The following is a 27824-nucleotide window of genomic DNA, read 5'->3' as shown; positions in this document are numbered from 1 at the left end:
TGAGATTTGATTGGAGTCCACCTGTAGTATATTCAACTGATTGGTCATGATTTGGAAAGGCACACACAGTTGACAGTGTATGTCAGAGCAAAAACCAAGCCATGAGGTTGAAGGAATTGTCCATAGAGCTCCGAGACATGATTGTGTCGAGGCACAGATCTGGGGAAGGGTACCAAAACATTTCTGCAGCATTGAAGGTCCCCAAGAACAGAGTGGCCTCCATAATTCTTAAATGGAAGAAGTTTGGAACTACCAAGCCTCTTCCTAGAGCTGGCCGCCCGGCCAAACTGAGCAATCTGGGGAGAAGGGTCTTGGTCAGGGAAGTGACCAAGAACCCCATGGTCACTCTGACAGAGGTCCAGAGTTCCTCTGTGGAGATGGGAGAACCTTCCAGAAGGACAGCCATCTCTGCAGCACTCCACTAATCAGGCCTTTATGGTAGAATGTCCAGACAGAAGCCACTCCTCAGTAAAAGCCACATGACAGCCTGCTTTGAGTTTGCCAAAAGGCACCTAAACGATTCTCAGACCATGAGAAACAAGATTCTCTGGTCTGATGAAACCAAGATAGAACTCTTTGGCCTGAATGCCAAGCGTCACGTCTGGAGGAAACCTGACACCATCCCTACGGTGAAGCAGAGTGGTGGCAGCATCATGCTGTGGGGATGTTTTTGAGCAGCAGGGACTGGGAGACTAGTCAGGTTCGAGGGAAAGATGAACGGAGCAAAGTACAGAGATCCTTGATGAAAACCTGCTCCAGAGCGCTCACGATCTCAGACTGGGGTGAAGGTTCACCTTCCAACAGGACAATGACCCTAAGCACACAGCCAAGACAACGCAGGAGTGGCTTCGGGACAAGTCTCTGAATGTCTTTGTGTGAACGAGCCAGAGCCCGGACTTGAACCCGATCGAACATCTCTGCAGAAACCTGAAAATAGCTGTGTAGCAACGCTCCCCATCCCACATGACATTGCTTGAGAGGATCTGCAGAGAAGAATGGGAGAAACTCCCCAAATACACACACACACACTTGTAGCACACAAGATTGTAGCGTCATACCCAATAAGACTCGAAGTTCAGCAAAGTACTGAGTAAAAGGTCTGAATTCTTATGTAAATGTGATATTTCAGTTTTTATTTTTAATACATTTGCAAACATTTCTATTTTTTTGCTTTGTCATTATGGGATGTTGTGTGTAGATTGATAAGGGGGGAAAAACAATGTACTACATTTTAGAATAAGGCTGTAATGTAACAAAATGTGGAAAAAGCGCTCTGAATACTTTCCGAATGCACTGTAACAAAAACGTTTGACATAGAAACACTGGATTTTCCGTTTTTTAAAATTTGTATAATGTTTACTAATTATGGAATTATGAAAATATGAATAACATTTCACCAATGAGTCCACTAGAGTGTGTGGTGCTTGTCTTTTCTCTCTCTGGCCTCTTATCCCTGGTGGTGGTGAGGCGCTGGTGAGGGGCTTTTCTCACTCCTTTCATGTGACTTTGCTGTGACTAAGAGATGAGGCCGGGACTCCTGCTGGGCCTGGATCGTCAGTGCTGTTCCAATCCTGGGGCCCCGCTATAGAACACTGCAGAAGAGCTTCAGGAAGGCCTTCATCCCTTCTCTCTCCTCTTTCTCCATACCAGCTCCACTTTCTGTTTTATTGTGATTAGCAGGATGAAGGTACTCTCTCGGGTTTTAGAGTTGGGTCTTAGAAGCATCTATAGGTCCACTGGGCGTGAGTGTGTGTGTGTGTGTGTGTGTGTGTGTGTGTGTGTGTGTGTGTGTGTGTGTGTGTGTGTGTATGTACAGTACAAGTCAAAAGTTTGGACACACTTACTCATTCAAGGGTTTTTCTTTATTTTTACTATTTTCTAGATTGTAGAATAATAGTGAAGACATCAAAACTATGAAATAACACATGGAATCATGTAGTAACCAAAAAAGTGTTAAACAAATCAACATTTATTTTATATTTAAGATTCTTCAATGTAGACACCCTTTGCTTTGATGATATCTTTAAACACTGTTGACATTCTCTCAAACATCTTCACGAGGTAGGAACCTGGAATGCATTTCAATTAGCAGGTGTGCATTGTGAAAAGTAAATTTTTGGTATTTCTTTCCCTCACCTCAGATTGCTTCACAGAGTTAAAGTAACAGACATGCGCTAATTGTGTTATTTCATAGTTTTGATGTCTTCACTATTATTCTACAATGTAGAAAAAAGTAAAAATAAAGAAAAACCCTTGAATGAGTAGGTGTGTCCAAACTTTTGATTGGTTGTGTGTGTGTGTGTGTGTATATATATATGTGTGTGTGTGTGTGTGTGTGTGTGTGTGTGTGTGTGTGTGTGTGTGTGTGTGTGTGTGTGTGTGTGTGTGTGTGTGTGTGTGTGTGTGTGTGTGTGTGTGTGTGTGTGTGTGTGTGTGAGAGAAATGGTAAATTACTGTTTGTAATGGTTCTTTCTTTCACAACAATTACCCTCTGACACACATGCTCACCTCCACCACACATCAATGCTCATACTCTTATCCCCCCCTCTCTCTCTCTCTAGTTCAATTCAAATGGCTTTATTGGCATGGGAAAATATGCTTACATTGTCAAAGCATGTGAAATAGATAATAAACAAAAGTGAAATAAACAATAACAAAAGGAACAGTAAACATTATACTCACAAAAGTTCCAAAGGAATAGAGACATTTCAAACTATCACGTTTCAAGTTAAGACCCAGATGCAGACAACGTCAAATAAACAACAGTTTATTAATCCAACAGGGGCAGGCAAAGACAGGTCAAGGGAAGGCAGTGATCAATAATCCAGATAGGTGTGGCAAAGGTGCAAGATGGCAGGCAGGCTCAGGGCAGGCAGAAAAGGTAAAAACTGGGAAAACTACAAAACAGGAACAATCGAGAGACAGGAGCAGAGGGAAAACCACTGGTAGGCTTGACGAAACAAAACAAATTGGCAACAGACAAACAGAGAACACAGGTATACATACACAGGGGATAATGGGGAAGATGGGCGACACCTGGAGGGGGTGGTGACAATCACAAAGGCAGGTGAAACAGATCAGGGTGTGACAGAAATGTCATATTATGGCTACCTACAGTGTTGTAACGATGTAACGATGATCTGATGGCATACTCTGGGATTTCACCTAATATATATGGGACTTTATCAAAATTGGATTTGTTTTCAAATTCTTTGTGGGTCTGTGTTATCTGAGGGAAATATGTGTATACATTTGGCAGGAGGCTAAGAAGTACAGCTCAGTTTCTATCTCATTTTGTGGGCTGTGTGCACATAGCCTGTCTTTTCTTGGGGCCAGGTCTGCCTTCGGCGGCCTTTCTCAATAGCAAGGCTATGCTCACCGAGTCTAAACATAGTCAATGATTTCCTTAATTTTGGGTCGTTCACAGTGGTCAGGTATTCTGCCACAGTGTAACCTCTGTTTAGTCTTTCTCTCTCTTTCTCGCTCTCTCTCTCGCTCTCTCTCTTGTCATCCCTGACACTCTCTCTCTCTCGTTTTCCATGACACTCTCTCTCTCGCTCTCTCTCGCTCTCTCTCATCCTCCCTGACGCATACTCTCTCGTCCTCCCTGACGCATACTCTCTCTTGCTTGTCCTCCCTGACACTCTCTTTCCCTGTCTCCCCCTCTCTCTGTCTTTCTCTTTCCCCCCCTCTCTCTGAAATCAATTCAATTCAAAGGGCTTTATTGGCATTGGAAACATGTTTACATTGTCAAAGCAAGTGTAATAGACAATAAACAAGGGAAATTAGCAATCAGAAATTTACAGTAAATATTACACTCACATTTTTAAAATATAATATAGAAATGTCAAATGTTATATTATTGGCAATGTACAGTGTTGTAACACTCTCTCTCACTCGCTCTCTTGTCTTCCCTGACACAGTCTCTCTCTCCTATAACGTGTCTCTCAGTGTTTCCCCTCTAATCCGCTAGCTGTTAACTCCAGTGAGACAGTACTGAGACAGTGCGGAGGAGGCTGAAAGGCATGTGGGTGTAGTTGAAAAGAGCTCCTGACTATAGGGCTTTTACTCTTAGACAGGCTTTGTTCCACCACAGCCGTCACTGGGGACCCTGTGCTGTGACCATTACCAAGTCATCAACCATCCAGACTCACACAAAATGTCTTCTTCTCAATTTTATGGAATGAGAGAACACTAAAAAAGGAAAGAAGTGAGAGAGAGAGAGGAACGATGCTAATATCAGACACAGGAGGCTGCTGAGGGGAAGACGGCTCATAATAATGTGTGGAACGACGTGAATGGAATGGCATCAAACACCTGGAAACCATGTGTTTGATGTAGTGTATTTGATACCATTCCACCTATTCCACTCCAGCCATTACCACGAGCCCGTACTCCCCAATCAAGGTGCCACCAACCTCCTGTGTTATCAGAGTAAATGAGATCCTCCTCTTACTTTCCTATAGTGTCTGTACAGTTTTTCACTACCATTTCATAAACATTTTGTCAATGTGATTTGGATTTTGGGGTGTTTGTTTGGAGTATTATTCAGAAACCAACCTTCCCCTTTTCATCTACTCCCACTCACCACTTTGACTATTAAAAGTGTTCAAAGACAGAGACAGCAGCTGCATGGCATATGATTACAGTGGTGAAGTGTGCAGATATGATGCTGAAGCTGTAATCAATGTAATGAATGCATGGTTTCTGACTGTAGAGTGTGGCTGGCCACCCGTGTCCTTATCCTCTTACTGTTTATGTAAATCAGGATGTATCAGCTTAAATAATTATTCCCCCCACTGATATCGAGTGCTAATTGAGGACAGTGTGAGTTCGCTTGAAAACGCTAAACAGTTGTGGAAGGCAGATCTCTGAGGAAGCAGTGTGGAGCAGAGCTAACCTGAAGCCAGCCTCGTAGCGGGTGTACATCTAAGCATCCTTGTTCAGTTTGCATGTTATTGACTCACATATTTATTCTACTTACTATTCACCAAATTAGCTTAGAGATGAAGGTGGATTTCAGAAACACAAATAAACACACCCACCACATGCAAGCAGTACGCACTTACACACACACGTTAGTAGTATACACACGTATACTTTCTCTCTCTATTGGTTTACCCTGCTCACGGACTGTGCAGTAGAGCAGCTGTTAGGCTGTGTGTAGAATCAGTGTGAGCGAGGCAAGGCAAGGTGTGTGTAAAGTGGGCTGGTGTTCTGCTGCTCCCTCTGTCAGATTAGAAGGGTGATGGGTTGACACTCTCCCCACACTGTCAGCAGGAGAGCAACGCTACGCTATAACAATGGAGCTGCACTGGTAAGCCTCCATGCTCCTTCAAAGACGTATCACTCACTACTACACCTCTTAAACATCAGGCCCCCATCCATACCCCCCTATTGGAACTTCCTGTACCTCCCCTGTACACCCTCCTGGAAGCCCTCATCCGGCGCCATCCTGGGCCTTGCCATACTGCTGGAGAGGAGAACATTGATGTTTAATTATTCTAATTGAAGCGGCACCCCTACGGCAAGCCAGCAGTGTTGCACAGTGTGTGGACTTGACACAACATTGACGGTAATTACCTGGAGTCAGATAGAGAGACAATAGCTATTACTCCATCAGGGAAAGGAGTGATGAGACCATTCTACACTCACATAGCTCCGCCTCACGCAAAGGGGCAAGCATCTTAATGTCTGCAGCTATAAGATTAATTCCACAGTCTGTGGCCATTTGTGGTCACACATGCACACACACACACAGGGCAGGGCAGCAGGTAGCCTATCAGTTAGAGTGTTGCTAGTTTGAATCCCTGAGTACCAATGTGAAAAATCTGCCAATGTGCCCTTGAGCAAGGCACTTAACCCTAGTTGCTCCAGGGTTGCCGTTAATAATGGCTGACCGTGACCCCAATCTCCAAGGCTGTCTTAGGGGGATTTGGGATATGCAAAAAACACATATGTGTATAATGCACACTTGTACATGTGTGAAATAGGAGAAATGTAAGCACCGACCAAATTATATTTTATATTATAACAATATGCACATGCAAAAACATGGGCCTGGTCATCTCTAGCCCACTCACTCAGTCTCATGAAATATGCAGGTAGCGTAGAGACTCAGTTACCCTCTTCCCTTTGCTTTCACACTCAGACATAGACAGCTACAAAAGGTCATGAAAACATACAAATAAAGTGTTGCTCCAGACAGATTGAAACTAAAACGGCCTCATGGATTTTCCTCGAAAGGTAAGGTTGAATGTTAAAGCAGCCTTGACATCTTTAGAGCAGACAGTTTCAGACTGCTGTGCCCCCTTGGGTTTTGATATACAGTAGCATATGGCAGAAGCACTGAGGACTGTAGAGTCTAGATTGACATTCAAAAAGCAATTTGTCTCTGAGACATACCCATTAAAACCCTACTTCCCCTGTTCTTTATTAGGACATCAGGTCACAGAATCCTGTTGAAATCCAGGCGCACTGGGCAAAAACTGGTAGAATCAATGTTGTTTCCATGTCATTTCAACCAACACATGTAATTTAATCAACGTGGAAAACTGATTGGATAGGGAATTTTGTCTTTTTTTCCATGTTGAATTCACGTTAGTTGATAATTTCAAACAAATGTAAATCAAAACTAGACTTGAACTGATGTCTGTGCCCAGTGGGGGGGGGGGGGGGGGGGGGCAACATTAATGGTGAACTACCAGACTTACTAGCTAGATACTCTGTTGCTGTACTATAATATAATGTAATACAATGTCCCAGTGGAAGATAACTTTTCATTTAGTCATATAATGGCCTTTTCTAAACACTAAAGGGCAGTTTTGTCATGGGCCTCTCCACAGGGCATCTGTAATGCCTGATAATACAGATCAGTAGAGTCCGGCCTGTTATTTCCCTAGCCCCTCTGGGCGCATTCCGGAATGGCATCAGCAGAAAAGAATGAGAGAAAAAGGACCGCCGGAATGGCATCAGCGGGAAAGAAGAGAGAAACGACCGATCCGGTCAAGGAAGAAGTGATCCTGGATGTGGATGTGAGGCCTAGCTGTGTAAACAGAGGTGTGATTGTTAGCGTGTGGAGTCACGTGCCGACAGACTTCCAGACGGTGTCTTGGTGTGCTGTGGGTTTAGCCTTTGGCTCTTGGTCTTGCTGGGGTGATGGGTGATGGTGATGTGATGGGCCTCCAGTTACTGCAGAGTAGTTTGGACAGTCAATACGCAAGATTCCTTTTTTGTAGTTGTTCTTTTGCTCACAGAAATGAATACAACCTTCAAAGAGTTTTGGGCTTTTGATGAATCTATGGCGGCTTCTTGTATGTACTAAATCATTCTGTTTCTCCATATGTGAACTGTTATTGTAACTCACAGTTGATGACAAAAAAGTCCATTCTACACTTAAATTGCATATTTGCCACAGAATGTTAGCTAACCCTGTAACTCTCACTCTGAGGTCTCCTGGTAGGGTTGTACAGAAGGCTGGTGATCCATCAAAGGCTAGTCAATGGCAAAACGATTACCCCCTGTCGTGTCCCTGAGGGCAGGGGCACGAGGCGCAGTATCAATTACCCTCAAGGTAATTAGCATAGATCTACAGACCAGTCTGTGGGTCTGGGTGTCGATAACTCAGCTTGGTGCAGCCCTGTGCCACTGAGCCAAATCAACCTTGACTCCTATAGCTGATGGGACAGTGGGGGAGATGGGGAGAGAACAGTAACTAACGCTGTAGACAAATTAGATTCCCTCGCAAATGAAAGAGGGGAGGTGCTTGTGGCGATAATGGCCTGTAAATTAGACGTTACGTAGTGATCAGATCAGCCTTCTCAACCCCTCCATGTTTTATTTTTGCAGAGCTGAGAAACACATCACAGACATCGCAACGGGATCTATTAAACTCAGACAGGCTTTTGACTGAAAGGACCAGTGACCCTGTGTTATGTGAAGTGTGAACTGAGTCTTTCAATAAATCCCAGCTAAAAGAGTCTCTAATTGGCCACACATGGCAATCAACACCTACTTACAGCCATATCAAGATACATTTAGAAAGTACACAATTACATGTATTAACAAACAGTAAGCAAGACAGATGTATTCCCTATACAGTTCACACTGGCTGTGAGTTATGAGTTATCATACTGTATCATACCTCCTCTGGCTGGTCTACTATAGAGCTGCTGTGTAGAGCAAAGCCACTCTTCTCCACAGCACCTGACCATTACTGTTGTAATCCACAGACTCAGACTGCTGGCTCTGCTTCACATAGAGAAACAGAGAATGTGAGGAGGTGGATCAGGAGAGAGAAATATAAAAGAGGGGAATAATGACCAATTTTCATACATTCAGATCACAGCCGTGACTTACGGAGATGAAAGGGAGAAGACAGAAAAAGTGAATCAGAGAGACAGAAAACCCAGGCTGCTAAGGCATGGTCAGACCCCTGTGTGTACATCAGCAACCGCTATCAGAAATGCATATGTTCAATTGGTCAGCCAACCCAATGATCTGTCGGTTCCTCTTGATTCACTGGTAGAATGGTCAAATAACAATTGGAGTCCCACAGTGATGGTTGGGCTTCGTGAAATTGTAAATACACACATACAGTAACAACCGGCTATTGTGAATGCAATCTTGAAGTTTTGAGAAGCATACAGTACAGCCACCATAGGGAAATATGTCCACAAAAATATGATTGGACAAGAACTCAGATAATGTTGTGTGATGATAATAGCTTTAGTCTCAAGCACAGAGATGGAAACAGTGCACAACAAAACCCAACATCCCTGGCAGGGATCACAGAGCCAGCCAGTTCAAATGAAAGGGAAACATGAGAAATGTAGTGAAACCTGTTTCAGTGTTCCAGTATGAGTGGATGTTGGTGAGAGGGGTGAAGTTGTGTAGGAAGGTTTGCTAGGAGGGGGTGATTGAGTGGTGTAATTTCAGCTCCCATGCTGCGCTTTGTCATGTTAATGGTATTGTAACACTGTTGCAACACATCAACATCAATAACACATGGGGCTAAATGGCAGCTGAATACCCCATGAAGTCTAATAACCAGTGGGGGATCATTTCTGCGAAACGCATAGCAGTTACATACAGTACCAGTCAAAAGTTAGAACACACCTACTCATTCCAGGGCTTTTCTTTATTTTTACTATCTTCTACATTGTAGAATAATAGTGAAGACATCAAAACTATGAAATAACACATATGGAATCATGTAGCAACCAAAAAAGTGTTAAACAAATGAAAATATATGTTATATTTGAGATTCTTCAAAGTAGCCACCCATTGCCTTCATGACATTTTTGCACAATCTTGGCATTCTCTCAACAAGATTCATGAATGCATTTCAATTAACAGGTGTGCCTTGTTAAAAGTTAATTTGTGGAATTTCTTTCCTTCTTAATGCGTTTGAGCCAATCAGTTGTGTTGTGACAAGGTAGGGGTGGTATACAGAAGATAGCTCCCAAATAAATGCTTCACAGAGTTCAAGTAACAGACACATCTCAACATCAACTGTTCAGAGAAGACTGCGTGAGTCAGGCCTTCATGGTCGAATTGCTGCAAAGAAACCACTACTAAAAGACACCAATAAGAAAAAGAGACTTGCTTGGGCCAAGAAACATGAGCAATGGACATTAGACCGGTGGAAATCTGTCCTTTGGTCTGAGTCCACATTTGAGATTTTTGGTTCTTTGTGAGACAGAGTAGGTGAATGGATGATCTCCGCATGTGTGGTTCCCACCATGAAGCATGGAGGGGGAGGTGTGATGGTGTGGGGGTGCTTTGCTCGTGACACTGTCTGTGATTTATTTAGAATTCAAGGCACACTTAACCAGCATGGCTACCACAGCATTCTGCAGCGATACACCATCCCATCTGGTTTGCGCTTAGTGAGACTACCATTTGTTTTTCCAACAGGAAAATGACCCAAAACACACCTGCAGGCTGTGTAAGAGCTATTTGACCAAGGAGAGTGATGGAGTGTTGCATCAGATGACCTTGTTGCCACAATCACCTGACCTCAACCCAATTGAGATGGTTTGGGATGAGTTGGACCGCAAAGTGAAGGAAAAACAGCCAAAAAGTGCTCAGCACATGTGGGAACTCCTTCAAGACTGCTGGAAAAGCATTTCTCATGAAGCTGGTTGAAAAAATGCCAAGAGTGTGCAAAGCTGTCATCAAGGCAAAGGGTGGCTACTTTGAAGAATCTCAAATATTGTCACGTCCTGACCAGTAAAAGGGGTTATTTGTTATTGTAGTTTGGTCAGGGCGTGGCAGGGGGTGTTTGTTTTGTGTGTTTTGGGGTTTTTGATTTATGTTCTATATTAGAGGCAGCTGGTTGTCGTTGTCTCTAATTGGAGGCCATATTTAAGTGTGTTCGTTTTTCACTTGTGTTTGTGGGTGGTTGTTCCTTGTATAGTCTGTGCACCTTACTGGACTGTTTTCGTCATTTGTTTTGTTTAAGTGTCTTCTCTTTAATAAAGTAAAGAAGATGATCAATATACCCGCTGCATTTTGGTCCACTCCTTACAATGCCGTGACAAATATAAAATATATTTTGATTTGTTTAACACATTAGTGGTTACTACATGATTCCATATGCGTCATTTCATAGTTTTGATGTCGTCATTATTAATCTACAATGTAGAAAATAATAAAAATAAAGAAAAACCTTTGAATGAGTAGGTGTGTCCAAACTTTTGACTGGTACTGTAGATATATACTATTTATAACAGAACAAAAACATAAACGCAACTTGAAATAGCCTATTTCGCTCAAATGATGTGCACAAATTTGTTTACATCCCTGTTAGTGAGCATTTCTCCTTTGCCAAGATAATCCATCCACCTGACAGATGTGGCATATCAAGAACCTGATTAAACAGCACGATCATTACACAGGTGCAACTTGTGTAATACGCCTCCAACGTCGTTTTAGAGAATTTGGGAGTACATCTATCGGCCTCACAACAACAGACCACATGTAACCAAGCTAGCCCAGGGCCTCCACATCCGGCTTCTTCACCTGCTGGATCGTCTGAGACCAGCTACCTGGACAGTTGATAAATCTGAGGAGTATTTCTGTCTGTAATAAAGCCTTTTTGTGGGGAAAATCATTCTGATTGGCTGGGTCTGGCTCCCAAGTGGGTGTGCCTATGCCCTCCCAGGCCCACCCACGGCTGCGCCCCTGCCCAGTCATGTGAAATCGCTAGAATAGGGCCTAATGAATTTTAATTGACTGATTTCCTTATATGAACTGTAAAACTGTAACTCAGTAAAATCATTGAAGTTCTTGCATTTTGTGTTCATATTTTTGTTCAGTATATTTATGGTTCTGACTGAATGTAATGCACATTGTGTATTTGTCAACATTACAGACGACTGGTAAAACAGCAGGAGTTAAATTACTTGTGTGCATATTTTTGACTGAAATGGTGGCATCAGTGCTATATATTTACATCTGAGTTCGTATTATTTGTTGATCACTATGGTTGATCCTAATATCTCTTTCATATCAGAGTACAGTGTCTTTTTGCCTTGCCATATTAAAGTAATAGCCAGTTGCTGAAACAGTGCTACAAACATGCCTAGAGACACCATACTACATACTGTACAGTATATTCATGTCTGCACTGCATTCCCTCTTCCTATCCAGGTGTCCCCTCTGGTCCCAGAAACGTAATCTCCATCGTCAACGAGACCTCGGTGATCCTGGAGTGGCATCCTCCAAGGGAGACTGGCGCCCGTGATGACGTCACCTACAACATCGTGTGCAGGAAGTGCCGTGCAGACCGGCCATCGTGCTCCCATTGTGATGACAACGTGGAGTATGTACCCAGGCAGCAGGGTTTGACCGAGACCAGGGTGTTCATCAGTAACCTGTGGGCCCACACCCCCTACACCTTCGAGATACACGCTTTCAATGGAGTCACCAACAAGAGTCCCTACCCTGCTCAGCACGTGTCCATCAACATCACCACTAACCAGGCTGGTCAGTGGCATTGTACAGCACCATGCGTTGTGTCTCACACCATGTGTTCATATACAGCCTCCACTGGCAACCATTATAAAGCTTTGTTCTGGGAATCAATTCTTCAAGGCTTACATTATATTAATCTTCTAAATGATTAATGGTATCGCACAACAACACATCAGTGCTTCTGGCATTTCTTGTTTTTTAAACCGGAGACATTCTTGAACGAAAGACAAACTTTTGATCTTTTGTCAAGACTGTTTTGGATTATTCATTACGTTTTTTAAATATTCAAACGTCACACATCGGTTCATTTGTTGTATGTCTTTCACAACATAGACAACATTCTGGAGGTAGAAGTGTAGTCACACAATGCATATTTATATCGCTTTATTTATGCTATTCAAACATCATATGAACTTAGTAATTTAAATGTGAGGTAAATCAGTATCTGGCTCTGTCAAGCTTGTGTCGGTTGGTGTACTAAAGTGTAATAAATGAAGGAGACATTGTTTCATTGAGAAGCCATTCTAATAATCAGTGCTCCTGTCACACGCTATACCCCATGGGTAATGCCAGGGCAGCCAACGGCCCACTTCGTCCAGACATAGGAATCGTTGTTAGGAAGACTTGAGAAGGATTCCAATTATGACTCTCTGCCTCGTTCCACTGTGAATGTTCCCGGAGGTACATCAAGATTGTCTTGCATTGCTATATTACTTTCACTTCAATGGGACCAAGGTTTGATTTCTTTTTGACGTTTTATTTAACCTTTATTTAACCAAGGTTACTGAGCTCAGTGAGCTAACATCGTGTTCAGTTGCATTCAGTTAGAATCATGTTGAACCAAACAATAGAGAGCATAGAGAAGACCTGTAGTCTGTCATTATACCATGGAATGTATACATACAGTACACTCCCTTATTTAAATGCAGGGTTTCTCAACTACTATTCAAAAAGGTTCGGTCACTTAAATTTCCTAGGTGACAAACGTCCGGATGGATATGTTCATTTATCGGCATAGTAACAAACCCCCACCTCGCAACCAATGTGACCCCAAACTGTTCAAACCGTTCACACCCCTCTTTTTGGCAGAGAGAAAATGTTGCCATTTTAAACCTAATTCCTACAATTATACACATTCTACCATGGCTTATGGTTGTTCATATGATATCTGAGTGACTCAACAAAATCAATGGGGGCCCCGTGTGGGTCGAGGCCCATGGGCATGTAATCTGGCTATGATAACTACAAGATTTAGATAGCTGGTTAGCCTAATTTACCTACGTAGCTAACATGGCTACTACTGTAGTTCATCAACTAGACATTTCAGACAGGTTATAAATAGCTCTGTAAGGTCTGTCAGCGAATGACATAACAAGAGGAAAACTGCCCATGAACTACTCAACAGCAGTAAGTAGAAAGCCTGACTGATTTCACAAAAACATATTTAATTGTTTATTTATTTGGGGTCGGATCCTGCGGTCCGTATTGACCCCGTGCTGGGTCGGGTCCGTGGTCTGCCAGTTGAGCATGGCTGTTTTAACACATTTTCCATACCTATAGTAATCTTCTGAGATTCCCCACTGCAAGTGAGTCATAGCTCCAAAACAAGTAATTCACTTAGAAATGTCCTTGTTTTTGAAAGAAAAGCACATTTTTTTGTCCATTAAAATAACATAAAATAGATCAGAAATACAGTGTTAATGGTGTACATGACTGATATTTCATGGAATATCTACATAGTTGTACAGAGGCCCATTATCAGAATTTGTTCTTAACTGACTTGCCTAGTTAAATAAAGGTTCAATAAAAAATATATATATAAAGAATCAGCAACCTTCACTCCTGGGTCCCAATGGCACGTTGTGTTAGCTAATCCAAGTTTATCATTTTAAAAGGCTAATTGATCATTAGAAAACCCCTTTGCAATTATGTTAGCACAGCTGAAAATTGTTGTGCTAATTAAAGAAGCAATAAAACTGTCCTTCTTTAGAATAGTTGAGTATCTGGAGCATCAGCATTTGTGGGATCAATTACAGGCTCAAAATGGCCAGAGACAAAGTACTTTCTTCTGAAACTTGTCAGTCTTTTCTTGTTCTGAGGAATGAAGCGGATTCCATGCGAGAAAATGCCAAGAAACTGAAGATCCCGTACAATGCTGTGTCTATTCCCTTCACAGAACAGAGCAAACTGGCTTTAACGGAATAGAAAGAGGAGTGGGAGACCCCGGTGCACAACTGAGCAAGAGGACAAGTACATTAGAGTGTCTAGTTTGAGAAACAGACGCCTCACAAGTCCTCAACTGGCAGCTTCATTAAATAGTACCCACAAAACATCAGTCTCAAACTCAACAGTGAAGAGGCGACTCCAGGATGCTGGCCTTCTAGGCAGAGTTCCTCTGTCCAGTGTCTGTGTTATTTTGCCCATCTTAATCTTTTATTTTTATTGGCCAGTCTGAGATATGGCTTTTTCTTTGCCTAGAAGGTCAGCCTCCCGGAGTCGCCTCCTCACTGTTGACTTTGAGACTGCTGTATTGCGGATCCTATTGAATTGCAAAAGTGTTTTCTAATGATCAATTAGCGTTTTAAAATGATAGACTTGGATTAGCTAACACAACGTGCTATTGGAACCCAGGAGTGATGGTTGATGATAATGGGTCTCTGTACACCTACGTAGATATTCAATAAAAAATCTGCAATTTCCAGCTACAATAGTCATTTATGTTAACAAGGTCTACACTGTATTTATGATCAGTTTGTTGTTATTTTAATGGACCAAAAAATGTGCTTTTCTTTCAAAAATAAGGACATTTCTAAGTGACCCCAAACTTTTGAACGGTAGTGTACATGGAATATGTTGGTACCTACAATAACACTACTAGAGACTAGCAAAACATGTCATGTATCAATGGTGGAATGTGTAAGAGGGAGGTTAGCGGTGTAGCTACATCTGCTGGATCACTGCCTTGACTAGGAGTTTAGAAATGTGTCCTTACTGGCTTTTACATATATGGTACATGAAATATAGTTAGCTAGGACAGGTTTTGAAATGTAACCTGGACTCAGGGGTAGATGACGTTTAACACAGTAAAATAAAATCTGGGACACTCGAATGTTACGAATTGCAATACGTACAATATGTTATTAATTTGCAATAGATATGATATATTACAAATGACAATTTCTTGTGGCTAATGTTAGCTACGTGGCTGACGTTAGGCTAAGGGTTAAGTTTACAGGTTAAAGTTAGGGTTAAGGGAAAGGTTAGCTTACATGCTAAGTAGTTGCAAAATATCTTAAAAGTAGTAAGTAGTTGCAAAGTTGCTAATTAGCTTAAATGCTAATTGTAATGAGATTCAAACACGCAACTTTTGGGTTGCTAGACGTTCGTGTTATACACCCACACATCCACACTGACCAACCTCCTTTCTATTTTGCCTTAAGTAATCATCTGTTTTATGTAAATATACCAAACATAACATACTCATTTAAATATATTTACTATGTTACGTCTAGTCTATGAGACCAGGCTGTGAAATGATGAGATTGAGAACATTGGCTTGTAGAAACAGGACTCAAGCAGAAATGAGAACGTAAATGGCCTTTATTACCTAGTAGAGCTAATAGTCCCCATCATCTTGCTTGACAGGGTAATTGCTTGACTTGACAGCTGGATATAGATAAAGAAAGAAAGAAATAGATACACCAAATAGCCAATGCCAATGTCTTTTGTAAAAACGGCTGCAGTAGTAATGAGTAGGTAAGAAAAATGGTCTGTGACATTGTATTATTGTCAGGTAATTGTGCCGTTTCAGCTGTCTCTGAGAAGCCTTTTATGTCATGGCTGTGTAAGCAGTTATCTGTCATGTTGGGAATAGAAGGAGGAGTTGAGAAGCAGTGGAGTAGATGGATGTTGAACTAGAGTTACCTTAAACGGTGAATGAGTTGGTTCTATTGAAAGGGTCCGTTTGGAGGAGACTGGTTGGAATAGTGCCACTTTCTGAGGTTCAGAGTAAAGGAATTCTCTCTTGAGGAGAGAATTAGTTGTGGTTCAGTAAGGGACCATTAGACCTTATTCAGGCTGGAGTGACAGAGCTGACAGGAACTCTGATAGATGCGCTTCTCCTTTCCTCTCTCCTCTCCTCTTGGACACAGTGGTGTGTTTTATCATGCATACCTGATTTACCACCAACCGAAGACCAGCTTACATCTTGGAACTTTTCAGTTGAATGTAGAATGTAATAGTACACGTGCTTTTACCATTGCCTTTTACAGTTTCTACATTCTCTAATGTAGGGAGTAATGTCTGCGAAAGTCTGGAAGAGAGTGTCATTCCATAAATTCAAACAGAGGTGCAGATTGAATGGCATGAAATTAATTTTTTAACATGGGCAATGATTTAACATTTACAATCCGAGGCTCCGCTTACTCTTCCAGAACGGTTTCAGGCAGTTCTAACAGAGTAACTGACAGTAGCAGGCCTGGATGATAGAAGCTCACAGAGAACTGTGCCAAACCTGTTAGTCTGGCACCACTTTGGGACCCCAAACTCTTCCCATACTGGCATAGAGTTAATGTGGCGGGTGCTGGTGCTCAGTGGAGGCTTCTCTCCAGCCCAGCAAAATGTGTGCTCACTTCTTACAGTACACATACTCCGCTCAGGGAAATTTAAAACGTGTCTACTGTTCCATGGGTAGGAGATGTCTGGTCAAAAGTTGCATTAGTCTACATAAAGGGATCCATGTTAACTTAAGCCTCTCATAAAGACCACTAAACCATGTGTCAATTTGTAGAGAGAGATTTTGTTCTTTGTTCCATCACTGGGAGTATTTGAATTCATCAGACAGACTGTTGAATTCCCAAGCTGAAAATCTGTCATAGCGCTCTCATAAACTGTACTAATCATTGAACAGCTTCAGACGGTTACTCATAGACGCTCTGCTTCCTACAGTAGTAAGACTGCATTTCAATTTCTCATGGAATATATATTTCCTGGCATTTTGAATCTATGAGGATTCAAGAATCACTGCATCAGCTAATCCCATCCTCCATGTCACCAGTATTCTGCAGTCATAGGGGTCTGTCCTTCCTTACCGAAGCTCATTCACCCATGACACCATTAGATGAGACAGGAAAGGCTTGCAGTGACTGTATTATTTGGCACCATATACACATAAGTAAACACCTCAGAAAAATACAGAATAAAATCAAGGTATAAGAGTAGCTAAAGTAGCCACTGGCAGTTAGCTATATTTAATATCTTATCACAGAAAGCCATGCTCTTGTGTTCTGGTCCGTTTGTCTCCTGTGTCCTATCGGGACATTTGGAAATTGCATCTGAACCAACATCTTGTAAATAAGAAATAAAGAAACAGATGGAAATATTCCCCTAGGCAGTAGACGTTCAGACGAATAACTCTGTGAGATAACAGGCTATGTCTGGCTATCAGGAGGACTGTCTGTCTCTGTGTGAGGGATCCCTGATGCTCAACACTTCCTGCGCCTGAGTAGAGGCATTATCTAGAGCTATAAAACATTCACAGAGACCGAGAGAAAGAGAGTGAGAGAGAGTGAAAAAAGAGAAACAACAATGTAAACAGAAAGAAAAGACAGATAAAGAAAACAAATTGTAGTAAGACCGAAAAAAAAAAAATTATAACGTACACTTAACAAAAAAAATTACGCAACATGCAACAATTTTTAAGATTTTCTGAGTTACAGTTCCAATCAGTCAATTTAAATAAATTCATTAGGCCCTAATATATGGATTTCACATGACTGGGTATTGAGATATGCATCTGTTGGTCACACAGTAGATACCTTCACACAGTTGCCTCATGCAGCGCAACACATCTCCTTCGCATAGAGTTGACCAGGCTGTATATTGTGGCCTGTAGAATGTTGTCCCGGGAATATTGGCGGGAACTGGAACACGCTGTCGTACAATCCAGAGCATCCCAAACATGCTCAGTGGGTGAAATGTCTGGTTAGTATGCTGGCCATGGAAGAACATCGGACATTTTCACCTTCTAGGAATTGGGTACATATCATCGATTTGCCCACTGAAGATGGTTACGACACCGAACTGCAGTCAGGTCAAGACCCTGGTGAGGACGACGAGCACACAGATGAGCTTCCCTGAGACGGTTTCTGACAGTTTGTGCAGACATTCTTAGGTTGTGCAAACCCGCAGTTTCATCAGCAGCCGGGTGGCTGGTCTCAGACTATCCCGCAGGTGAAGAAGCCAAATGTGGAGGTCCTGGGCTGGCGTGGTTACACGTGGTGTGTGGTTGTGAGGCTAGTTGGACGAACTGCCAAATTCTCAAAATAACGTTGGAGGCAGTTTATGGTAGAGAAATTAACATTAAATTATCAGGCAACAGATCTGGTGGGCATTCCTGCAGTCAGCATGCCAGTTGCACGCTCCCTCCAAACTTAAGACATCTGTGCCATTATGTTGTGTGACAAAACTGCATATTTTTGTGGCCTTTTATTGTCCCCAGCATAAGGTGCACTTATGTAATGATCATGCTGTTTAATCAGGTTCTTGATATGCCACACCTGTCAGGTGGATGGATTATCTTGGCAAAGGAGAAATTATCACTAACAGGGATGTAAAAAAATGTTTGCACACAATTTGAGAGAAATAAGATTTTTGTGCATATGGTCAATTTCTGGAATCTTTTATTTCAGCTCATGAAACTTGGGACCAACACTTTACATGTTGTGTTTATATTTTTGTTCATATGCGATATTCTTACCTTGTGAGAATTGAGGGTTCTCAGAGGATTGGAGCTCTTGACAGTTTTACCGCCCTTATCTTGCTTGTTCAAATTCTCCTCTACACATTTTCCTCCTTGTAAATCCACACACATCTTGGAGACATAAAAAGAGCAACACGCTGAGGCAGGCCTTTGAGAGCACTGCTGGTTTACCTTGGCCAATAAAAATGGATTGGCTACATGAAGCCCAATAATTCAAAAAATGATTATGAAGACATCAATGTCTCTCTAGTAACTTGTCATTATACAAATTATAGCCCGATATTCGGGGGGGTGTCTCTATTTTTTTCACTCCACCACAACAACAGAAAATCCCCTCAAAATATTCCCTCTCCCGTCGCACCGGCAAATCAAGCTTGTCTACACTTTTGCATGGCGCATGGAGATGCAGAAACAAGAGACCACATAGACCTATGTAGTTGTTTTAATAAAAATCTGGGAATATTTGGCTAAGCAAACAATCAGGAGAATGTAAGCAGTTACAAAGGAAGCTTTCAAAACTGGAGTGAAGAAGCAGTAAATACTGTATGTTGAATGAGTATGAGCTGTCTGTCATCTGTGAGCAATTAGGGTACTTCGGCTGTCCCCATAGCAGAAGCCTTTTTGGTCCCAGTTAGAACCCATTTTGGTTCCAGGTAGAACCCCTTTGGGTTCCATGTAGAACACTCTGTGCAAAGGGTTCTACATGGAACCCAAAAGAGTTCTACCTGGAACAAAAGGGTTATACCTGGAACCAAAAAGGGTTCTTCAAAGGGTTCTCCTATGGGGACAGCTGAAGAACTCTTTTAGGTTCAAGATAGCACCTTTTTTCCTAGTGTAGGTCTAAAACGTGAGCATGGAGAGCTACAGCACACAGGTTTGCCAAAATAGCTTATTTATTTCAGTCTAATAGTTACTCTATTTACTTACTTTTGTAGCTCTCCATCAGAAACTCACTTTTTGTGAACAATTGACCAAATGTGATTCGTTCAAGATATGACACATTGGCCACAAAATATCAGATGTCACAACGATTGTTTAACATCCCGAGATCACATCAATATGACATAAATCTTATCATAAGTGCAACGTGACTGCAAAACGTTGGGTTGAAATGCAATCTATAGCAATTCTGATCACATTCATGGAAAGTCTACGGGGCCAATGGGCTTTTTTTTGTAAATAAGTCGGCATACCTGAAAATGTTCTGAAGTACGGGACTGTTCCGGGAAAAAACCACAACGAATACCGTACCCCTGTCAGCCGAGACAATTTTATACACATGAACACACACACACACACAGGCATCAGATGAGCACATCAACTTCAATAGAATAAAATGACAATGCATCAACAATACTCAAATCATCATTATTTAGAGTGCCCCCCCCCCCCCCAACGTGACTTTTGTTGTCTTTAAGGGAGCTTATGTCTCATTCGGGGGAGCTGTGCCCCTTCTGGATCCCCCATAGTTCGCACCCTGCCTTATTCAGTGTAATTGTTTATAGAGATTTTGGAATCTCTTTTTTGACAGGGGCAACATGGTATCGATAGTTTCAGCATGAGAATCACACAAAAAAACATGCATTGTAATTAATAGCAGCAAACTATTTATTTTCACGGCTTGCCAGGGGAGATCGAGGCAGTTAAACAGCAGTTGAGAGAGCAACAACTCAGATGCATGTCGAAGAAATGTCAGATGGCTTCTTTGAGTTTTTGTGACTATTACTCAGACAGCCATTATTCAGACCTGAGCATGAAGTCTAGTCTAGCGTACCAGATTTATTTTCTTAGAGAACTGAGTGTTTTTTCTCCCTCCTCTCTGATTTGGCTCCTAATTCACTCAGCCTAGTGCCAGCTGAAGTCTGTGACAACAGACAAGAGAGGCGAGGGAAGAGACACACACACACACACACACACACACACACACACACACACACACACACACACACACACACACACACACACACAGACACACACACACACAGGTGTATATATAGCATTACTTGTCAAATATAGTTTGGCCTGTTTCGTTCACCGCTCAACATAAACCCCATGACTTTGGCCTGTGTGCTCGCTTTATTATACAAGTTGTCCAACAATATTAAACATTTGTGTTGAGGATATTCCAATCCATTTAGCTAGACTTTCACTCCCTAAAATCTAGCCAATTTCATATCTCAAAGTCCAAAAACGAAATCTTCAAATTAAAGGAAGTAAAAAATGAATTGAATGAAATAGGCTGCTTGAATTGAATAGGCTGCTGCCTCACCCCTAGCCAACCTCGGCGTAATTCATAATGCGGCTCAAAGCTGGAGCAGCAGTGCATGAAAGAGAGAGCCAGAGAGCATCCTCTCGCTGACTGACGACTTTCCCCCGCTTCTATCAGCCAGAGCAGCAGTGTACAGACAACCGCCTAACAATACTAACATCTCCTCCTGCTGCTGCTGCAGTAAGGTGGCTCAGTCACATTGAACTGCTGGGCTGTAAGACAAACATATACAAACAGATACACCATTAAGTAATAATGTGTCTGTGATATTGGCTCTGAGGGTAATGTCCTACACTCCTCCTCTCTCCATCCCTGGTGCAGGGCTTGCTGATGTGCCCTCCATCCCTCCCCTGGGTTAAGATGATGGGTTGGTGGAGACGGTGGCCTGGGGCATTGGAGTTGTAGCAGAGAGAGAGGGAGGAAATGAATGGGCAGTTTAATTCATTAAACATGTTATGTGCATTTCAACTTTATTGCTCTCTGTAAGGGGGAAAGAAGACTGAAAATCAAATGTGCAATAAAGTGAGCTCAGTTCAATGCCATATCATTTTTGTTATAGAAATACTATGACCAAGGATACCTCAGTCCTGCTCAAAGGAAGGGTGTGAAGACATCGTACATCTGTAGTGTTTCGTAAAAGATTTGAAAGCCATTCAATGAAATGCGACTCTTCAGTCAAACATGTGTTTTCTTCCTATCAAGCAAAACACAATTCAAAGCTTCATACAGTTTCAGCACAGATGACCTTTATTTCACAACATTGATGAAACATGTACAGTGGAACTGGTCCTATACTAAAGAGTGCTAAGGACGTATGCAGACAGTTAACCTTACCTCATGTTTGTCTGTTCCCTCAGCTCCCTCCATGGTTCCCATCATGCACCAGGTTAGCTCCACCATGAAGAGCTTCACCTTGTCATGGCCACAGCCGGAGCAGCCCAATGGAATCATCCTGGATTATGAACTGAGGTACTACGAGAAGGTAAGACAGTATTTTCAAGTTCAATGTTTGTAATAAGAACTAGATTACACGAGCAGATCATTATTGTCTACCAGGGGCATCTCCCTTACTTTCAATGGAAAGACACCCAGAATGTTGTCTCTGATGGGTGAATATTCTGGGTTGGTATTGGTCTACTAAGCTTGTTGGGAATATTAGCCTTTACTCCTTTATTTATCCTTTTCCCCATCAGACTCAATATTCATGTGCCATTATACTTGACACGTTTGGTCTAATTTGATTCTACCCTCTGATGTTTGAGTCATTCCCCCGGTTGCCTTGGAAAGCGTGTGCCTGAGATTGCCTTAGCAACCTTGATAATTGTCCATTAATTGCGTTTAACTGGCGTCTGCCTTAGATGAGCACAGAGCACTGGGTTGCTAGGATACTGCAGTTCTTGGACCTAATTTGTGTGAAAAGTGTTCTCTTAGGCTGGATCCTTCCGCTAGCCCTGTCTAACCCGTGGCTCCTCCACACAGCCTATTCTCCCCTGAGTAGAGGCAGCACACACGGCCTCTCAGCTCTATATCATTAGGTAGTAAACATGCAGCTTCCCCTATGCTTAGAGAGGGCTGCCCTGTATTCTCTCTCTGGTCTTATATCAACTCCATCGCCCTAGCCTCACTCTGGCTCTCTCCGCTTGCTCTATAACTCCCCACTCCCTCTTGGTCTTTCTCGCACTCTGTTTTACAGTGTGTTTCTCCATTGTTGTGTTCATTCCCTTTTCATTTTCCCTCTGTACCTGCTGCACCTCTACAGTCTTCTGTCAGTATCCTTCTCTGGCTCTCTTCTTTTCCTCTCTGATATAGTATGGTCATACCTATGGAGTTCATGGATAGGGTGGTTTTTATTGAAAAGGCTGTGTTTACAGTCCTGTCCACCCATAAAGCCTGCAGTTACTGTAAAATTGTCTATCATCCAGCATAACACTGTCAAATGTGCTCTTTCAGAGAGTTTGGTCAAAACCCTCTATGTCCTCTGATTACTTCGTTGTTGTCTTGGCATTATGTGAAAGGCTGTTATTAATAAGCACTATGTGTCTAGTTCTGAGAGCACGAGAAGAGGGAGGCTAGCAACACTCTAGCTGGCCTATTTAAACCGGCTAAGTTGCGTCAAAGACAACTAGCAATTTTAGCATTTTTACTTTTAATGGAAAGGACCACAATTGTTTTCATCTGTCTGCCTTTGTCTGTGGGGCGGTAGGTAGTCTGGTGGTTAGAATGTTCGATTAGTAACTGAAAGGTTGCAAGATCGAATCCCCGAGCAGACAAGGTAAAAATCTGTTGTTCTGCCCCTGAACAAGGCAGTTAACCTACTGTTCCTAGGCCGTCATTGAAAATAAGAATTTGTTCTTATCTGACTTGCCTAGTTGAAAAAATAAAAATAAATGTGTGTCTCTCCCCATCCGCTAAGCTATCTAGAGCTTTGGCAGTTTCTGTATTTCTCTTCTGTCCTGAGACAGTAGTAATATTTCAGTATAGAGACACACCTTTTTCATCATAGCAGAAGTCTGAGTGAAAATCACAGGTTTAGGATGAGGTGGTTTCATTTCCAGACTCCCACAGTGTTGCCAAAGACACAACATAGTGCTGAACACAATTTCCTCAGGGATAAAATAGTAATATCGTCAAGATATGGATAGGGATATTTGCCTGGACCGCAGTCATATTGCAAAGTAGAGATGAAGAGAAAACCTGAAACTCCTGCTGGTTTCATTGAAACTCTCAGAAAGATGGCTCCACACACGTAACACTGGGATTCAGGTGCTCCTGGCTTGGAAGGAGAATAATGAATTCTGCTATTACCCCGGGACCAGGTTAGACTCCCCCACAGAGAAGAATGGAGAGAATTCTGGATCAAATTGCATGGATACTGGTCTGAACGCTTTGTTGTACTTCCATTCTCTTTTATCTACCTGCCTAACATGATAGCTTTATCACCTCTGTCTGGGCAAAAGGAAAATGGGTCACAACTAAAAGTAAAGCCTTTTAAGTTTTGATCCCATGAAGTCATTGAAGACGCCCACTCTAGCTCGCATGATGCTGTGTGGAGTATTAGACATCTTTGATCTTCACTAAGAAACAACAGCCCAGGAATAGGGATCATACCTGGTGAAATAGATAATTGTGTATGGAGGGCCAGCGTAACATGCTGAGTCCTGTCCTGCCATTCCCTTCCTAATTTCACCACCCCCCGTCCAGTGTGTCTGTGTTTTAAATGCCAGTCGCCCAGCTGCACTCGCCAGAGAATGTCTGGAGCCTTGGGGGTGGTTTAGATTGGGGATCGGGCCTGGATTGCAACGATTGACCAGTGAAAGTAGAGATAAGGTCATCTCTATTCTACCAAAGGTTTTTTTCTCTCTTCTCTTCCTCTTATTCTTTTTTTTGCTCTTTTTAGACTGTGCAGACAATGAAGAAGCGGTTGGTTTCCCGATGGGACAGCACACTGATAATGTCAGCACTCCCTGTCACAATATCCCATTATGTAGGAGAAGAGTCCTACCCCAAGTAATGCTCCAGTACAAACTCCATTCCACATTCTCTGCCTGTGTGAGGAGAATTCCCTTTCCTAGCCTGTGCTGAGGTAGTGGACACCATCTTGGCCTTCTTGCTGAGCATCAAAGCTGGTGTGATGATAAGCGGTGAGAATATTGACGTGAAGGCAAGGTGCATTCTGCTATTGAAAGTGAAATGGCAAGGCAACAAGGCATATTTATCCGTCGGCTTTGACTGAAGTGCCACAGAACACTGCAGGGCTGGACACTGCAAGGCTGAACACTGCAAGGCTGTTGAGAGTTCAGTTCACAGTCCACCTCCACAGCTCTGGGAGTCTCTCCACCCCTCCCAAATCTTTAAAGAGGCCAGTCCAGGCGAGGATAAGGCCAAGGGTAGGGTGGGTTGGAGCTTCAGAGGGATGGGATTGGGAGGGTGGTGCAATCAGGCATTTCTGGGGAAGTGAGATAAGTGGCCTTGGGCATTTAAGGAAAGCCAGGCATTATTCAAAGTCCCCCGTATCTAATTCTGCGCTGGACCTTGTCATTTAGGCAGTGCATTGCTACACTCTTAGAAAAAAGGGTTCCAAAAGAGTCATTCGGCTGTCCGCATAGGATAACCTTTTGGTTTCAGGTAGAACCTTTTTGGGTTCAAAACCAAAAGGGTTCTACCTGGAACCAAAAATGGTTCTTCAAAAGGTTCTCCTATGGGGACAGCCGAAGAACTCTTTTAGGTTCTAGATAGCACCTTTTTTTCTAAGAGTGTACAGATGTAGGATCTTAATTTAAGCCAGTTTGCTACAGCAGGAAAATAATCCTGCAGCAACAGGGAATGTAAATTGTTATGTGGATTATAATTAATGGACATTTTTTGAAGGAGTTGATAGATTTTCCGTTAGGGTAAATCAAGTCTGACATTTTAAAGTGGAAATGTCAAACTTTAAAAGCCTTTTAAAACCTTAAATACACTACAAGTTTGCACTTCCTGTAGTGCAGATAAATTCTCAGCAACAATAGAGTAATGAAATTATGATCCTACATCTGTAAGGAGCAGCTATATTCCAGGGTTTCAGTTGCATCTCATTTCGGCTCAGTGTTTTTCTTCTGATAGAGAAAGTTCAGAGCCTCCATTAGCTGAGGAGAGCTCTCCCTTCCTGCCTGTGTCTCTGTGGGTTGGCTGTGTATGTGTGTCTGCTGTGTATGCACACACGTTTCCTGTTATAAAGTACCACTATGGAATAGATACTGAAAGTAGCAGGCAAAATGTGTCGTTTTTATGTACACCATCAGACCTAGCCTGAAATACAAATACCAAGTCACATTCTCACTGAACAGTTACTAAACACATGCTAAAGACTGAACATGTTTTTTAAATTGGCTGTTTTATGATTTTGTTATACTCTTGTGAATTCTATGGTTTTTACTAGATTACTTGTAGTTTTTCATGTTGTCTGTCTGTAATTGTGCAATGACTTGGTGCTGCCTATCTTGGGCAGGACGCTCTTGAAAAAGAGATTTCAAATCTCAATGAGCCCTTCCCGGTTAAATAAATGTTAGAGAAGAGAAGAATGTATATACCACAGGAGGCTGATTAGGGGAGGACAGCTCCTAGTAATGGCTGAAATGGAGTAAATGAAATGGTATTAACCACATGGAAAGCATGTGTTTGATGTGTTTGATACCATTCCATTTATTCCATTCCAGCCATTACTTTGAGCCCTTCCTCCCCAATTAAGGTGCCACCAGCCGCCGGTGGTATATACACTCTGGTGTACAGTACACAAAGAGATGTATGCTCTCCAAATCTCACACAAGCTCTTTTTCCTATATCCCTTCATTCTGGTCGTAGGCTAACCCGGACACGTCTCAGTGTTTTTCCACCTCCTGCGCCTGTTTGCTCTCATCCCTCCACCGAGGGAAGAGTCTGTGGAGATAGACAGACAGAGAGAGATGAAAGCAAACAGAGAAAGAAAAAGCAAATGCCATGCGCTCTCTGAGCACACACAATGCCAGTGAAAAGGTGGGCTGGGATGAGCCAGTGATCTGAAAGGAGATAAGTGTGAGTTAACTCTGGGTGATGATTGATGATGAATACCTCTATGCATGGATTCTAAAACCAGGATCAGTTACCAATATTCTGCAGCACGATAGAGGAAAAATCTAATGTGGGGATGATGTTTGGAACTCTTTTTTTTCTCTCAACACCTCCCACGTATTGATCCTTGTCCCTATTTCTGGTTTTATGTGGCCCAATTAAAATATTTAAAAAATGACATAATTTGTGTATGTGAAAAGCCTAATTCCCATTGGCCTAATCCAAGCCCCTCTATGGCTATATAAAGAGTGCAACAGTGGGGGCCGATGTGGAAATCCACCATCCATTATAATCTTATACACAAACCTAAAGAGAAAAAGGGGCCAAGGAAATGTTGTTATCTAAGTCCACAGGTTATTATGTACTGTATGAAATGGGATGATGGGTTGACTCGAGGTGTGTTACTCCACTCCACCGCCCGAAGGCTTCAGGGCCTGTGTGATGAGCAAATGTAATATTATCTATCTCGTTCTCCTCTTTTTCCATCTCTCCCTGTCTGTTACAGGACCACACTGAGTTGAATTCGACCATGGTGCGCAGCCAGACCAACACTGCCCGTGTGGAGGGCCTGAGGCCAGGCATCATGTACATGGTACAGGTCCGTGCCAGGACGGTGGCAGGCTTCGGCAAATACAGCAGCAAGCAGTTCTTCCAAACCCTGACAGATGGTAGGTTCTGTGTGTGTGTGTGTGTGTGTGTGTGTGTGTGTGTGTGTGTGTGTGTGTGTGTGTGTGTGTGTGTGTGTGTGCATGGGTGACACCATCGTGCCATGTGGGTCTTTGTGTCTGTGGACTTGGTGTGGGATGTTCAATATAGTATAGTAATAAATTCAAACATTTCCCAGCTAACTGGGTATTACTGCAATACAGATGTGTCGATGCAGAGCAGATGGTGAATATATTTCCTAAAATACATATTCCCTTGATATTAGGATTTATTTTTAACATTCAGTACATATTCCAAAACTATCCTACGTCCGGATTAAAGTGTTTCCTACTGAAAAAGAGCGTCACCTACTGGTGGTGGACTCCGATAGAGGTGCAATATAGTTGATATAGTTGCAACTGTCCGCCATCTTAGGTTGCATAACAATAACAACAACAACAATGGCCGGCGGCCATCTTAAGGCCTATGGTTGGAATGGCTATCAGATAGTTGCATACAAGCTTACAGTACAACCAGACATAAAGTGCCCTATCCCAGTACAGTGCACTTACAGTACATAGGTCA

General features: G+C 42.4%; 1 protein-coding gene across 2 annotated transcripts in view; it reads left to right on the top strand.

The window, feature by feature from the left end:
- Positions 1-27824, top strand: part of LOC115192521 (ephrin type-B receptor 1-like) — a 158549-nt gene that overhangs the window by 94805 nt on the left and 35920 nt on the right. Inside the window, exons 5-7 of one of the 2 annotated variants that reach the window (XM_029751130.1) lie at positions 11656-11991; positions 21866-21990; positions 27100-27262. In XM_029751130.1, coding sequence (XP_029606990.1) covers positions 11656-11991; positions 21866-21990; positions 27100-27262 — 624 coding nt within the window. The remainder of the gene's footprint in view (positions 1-11655; positions 11992-21865; positions 21991-27099; positions 27263-27824) is intronic. The other variant, XM_029751132.1, reaches the window with a different exon arrangement.

Source organism: Salmo trutta, chromosome 4 (assembly GCF_901001165.1).
Source record: "Salmo trutta chromosome 4, fSalTru1.1, whole genome shotgun sequence".
Lineage (NCBI taxonomy): Eukaryota > Metazoa > Chordata > Actinopteri > Salmoniformes > Salmonidae > Salmo > Salmo trutta.
This window is presented reverse-complemented; position numbering and strand designations above follow the sequence as displayed.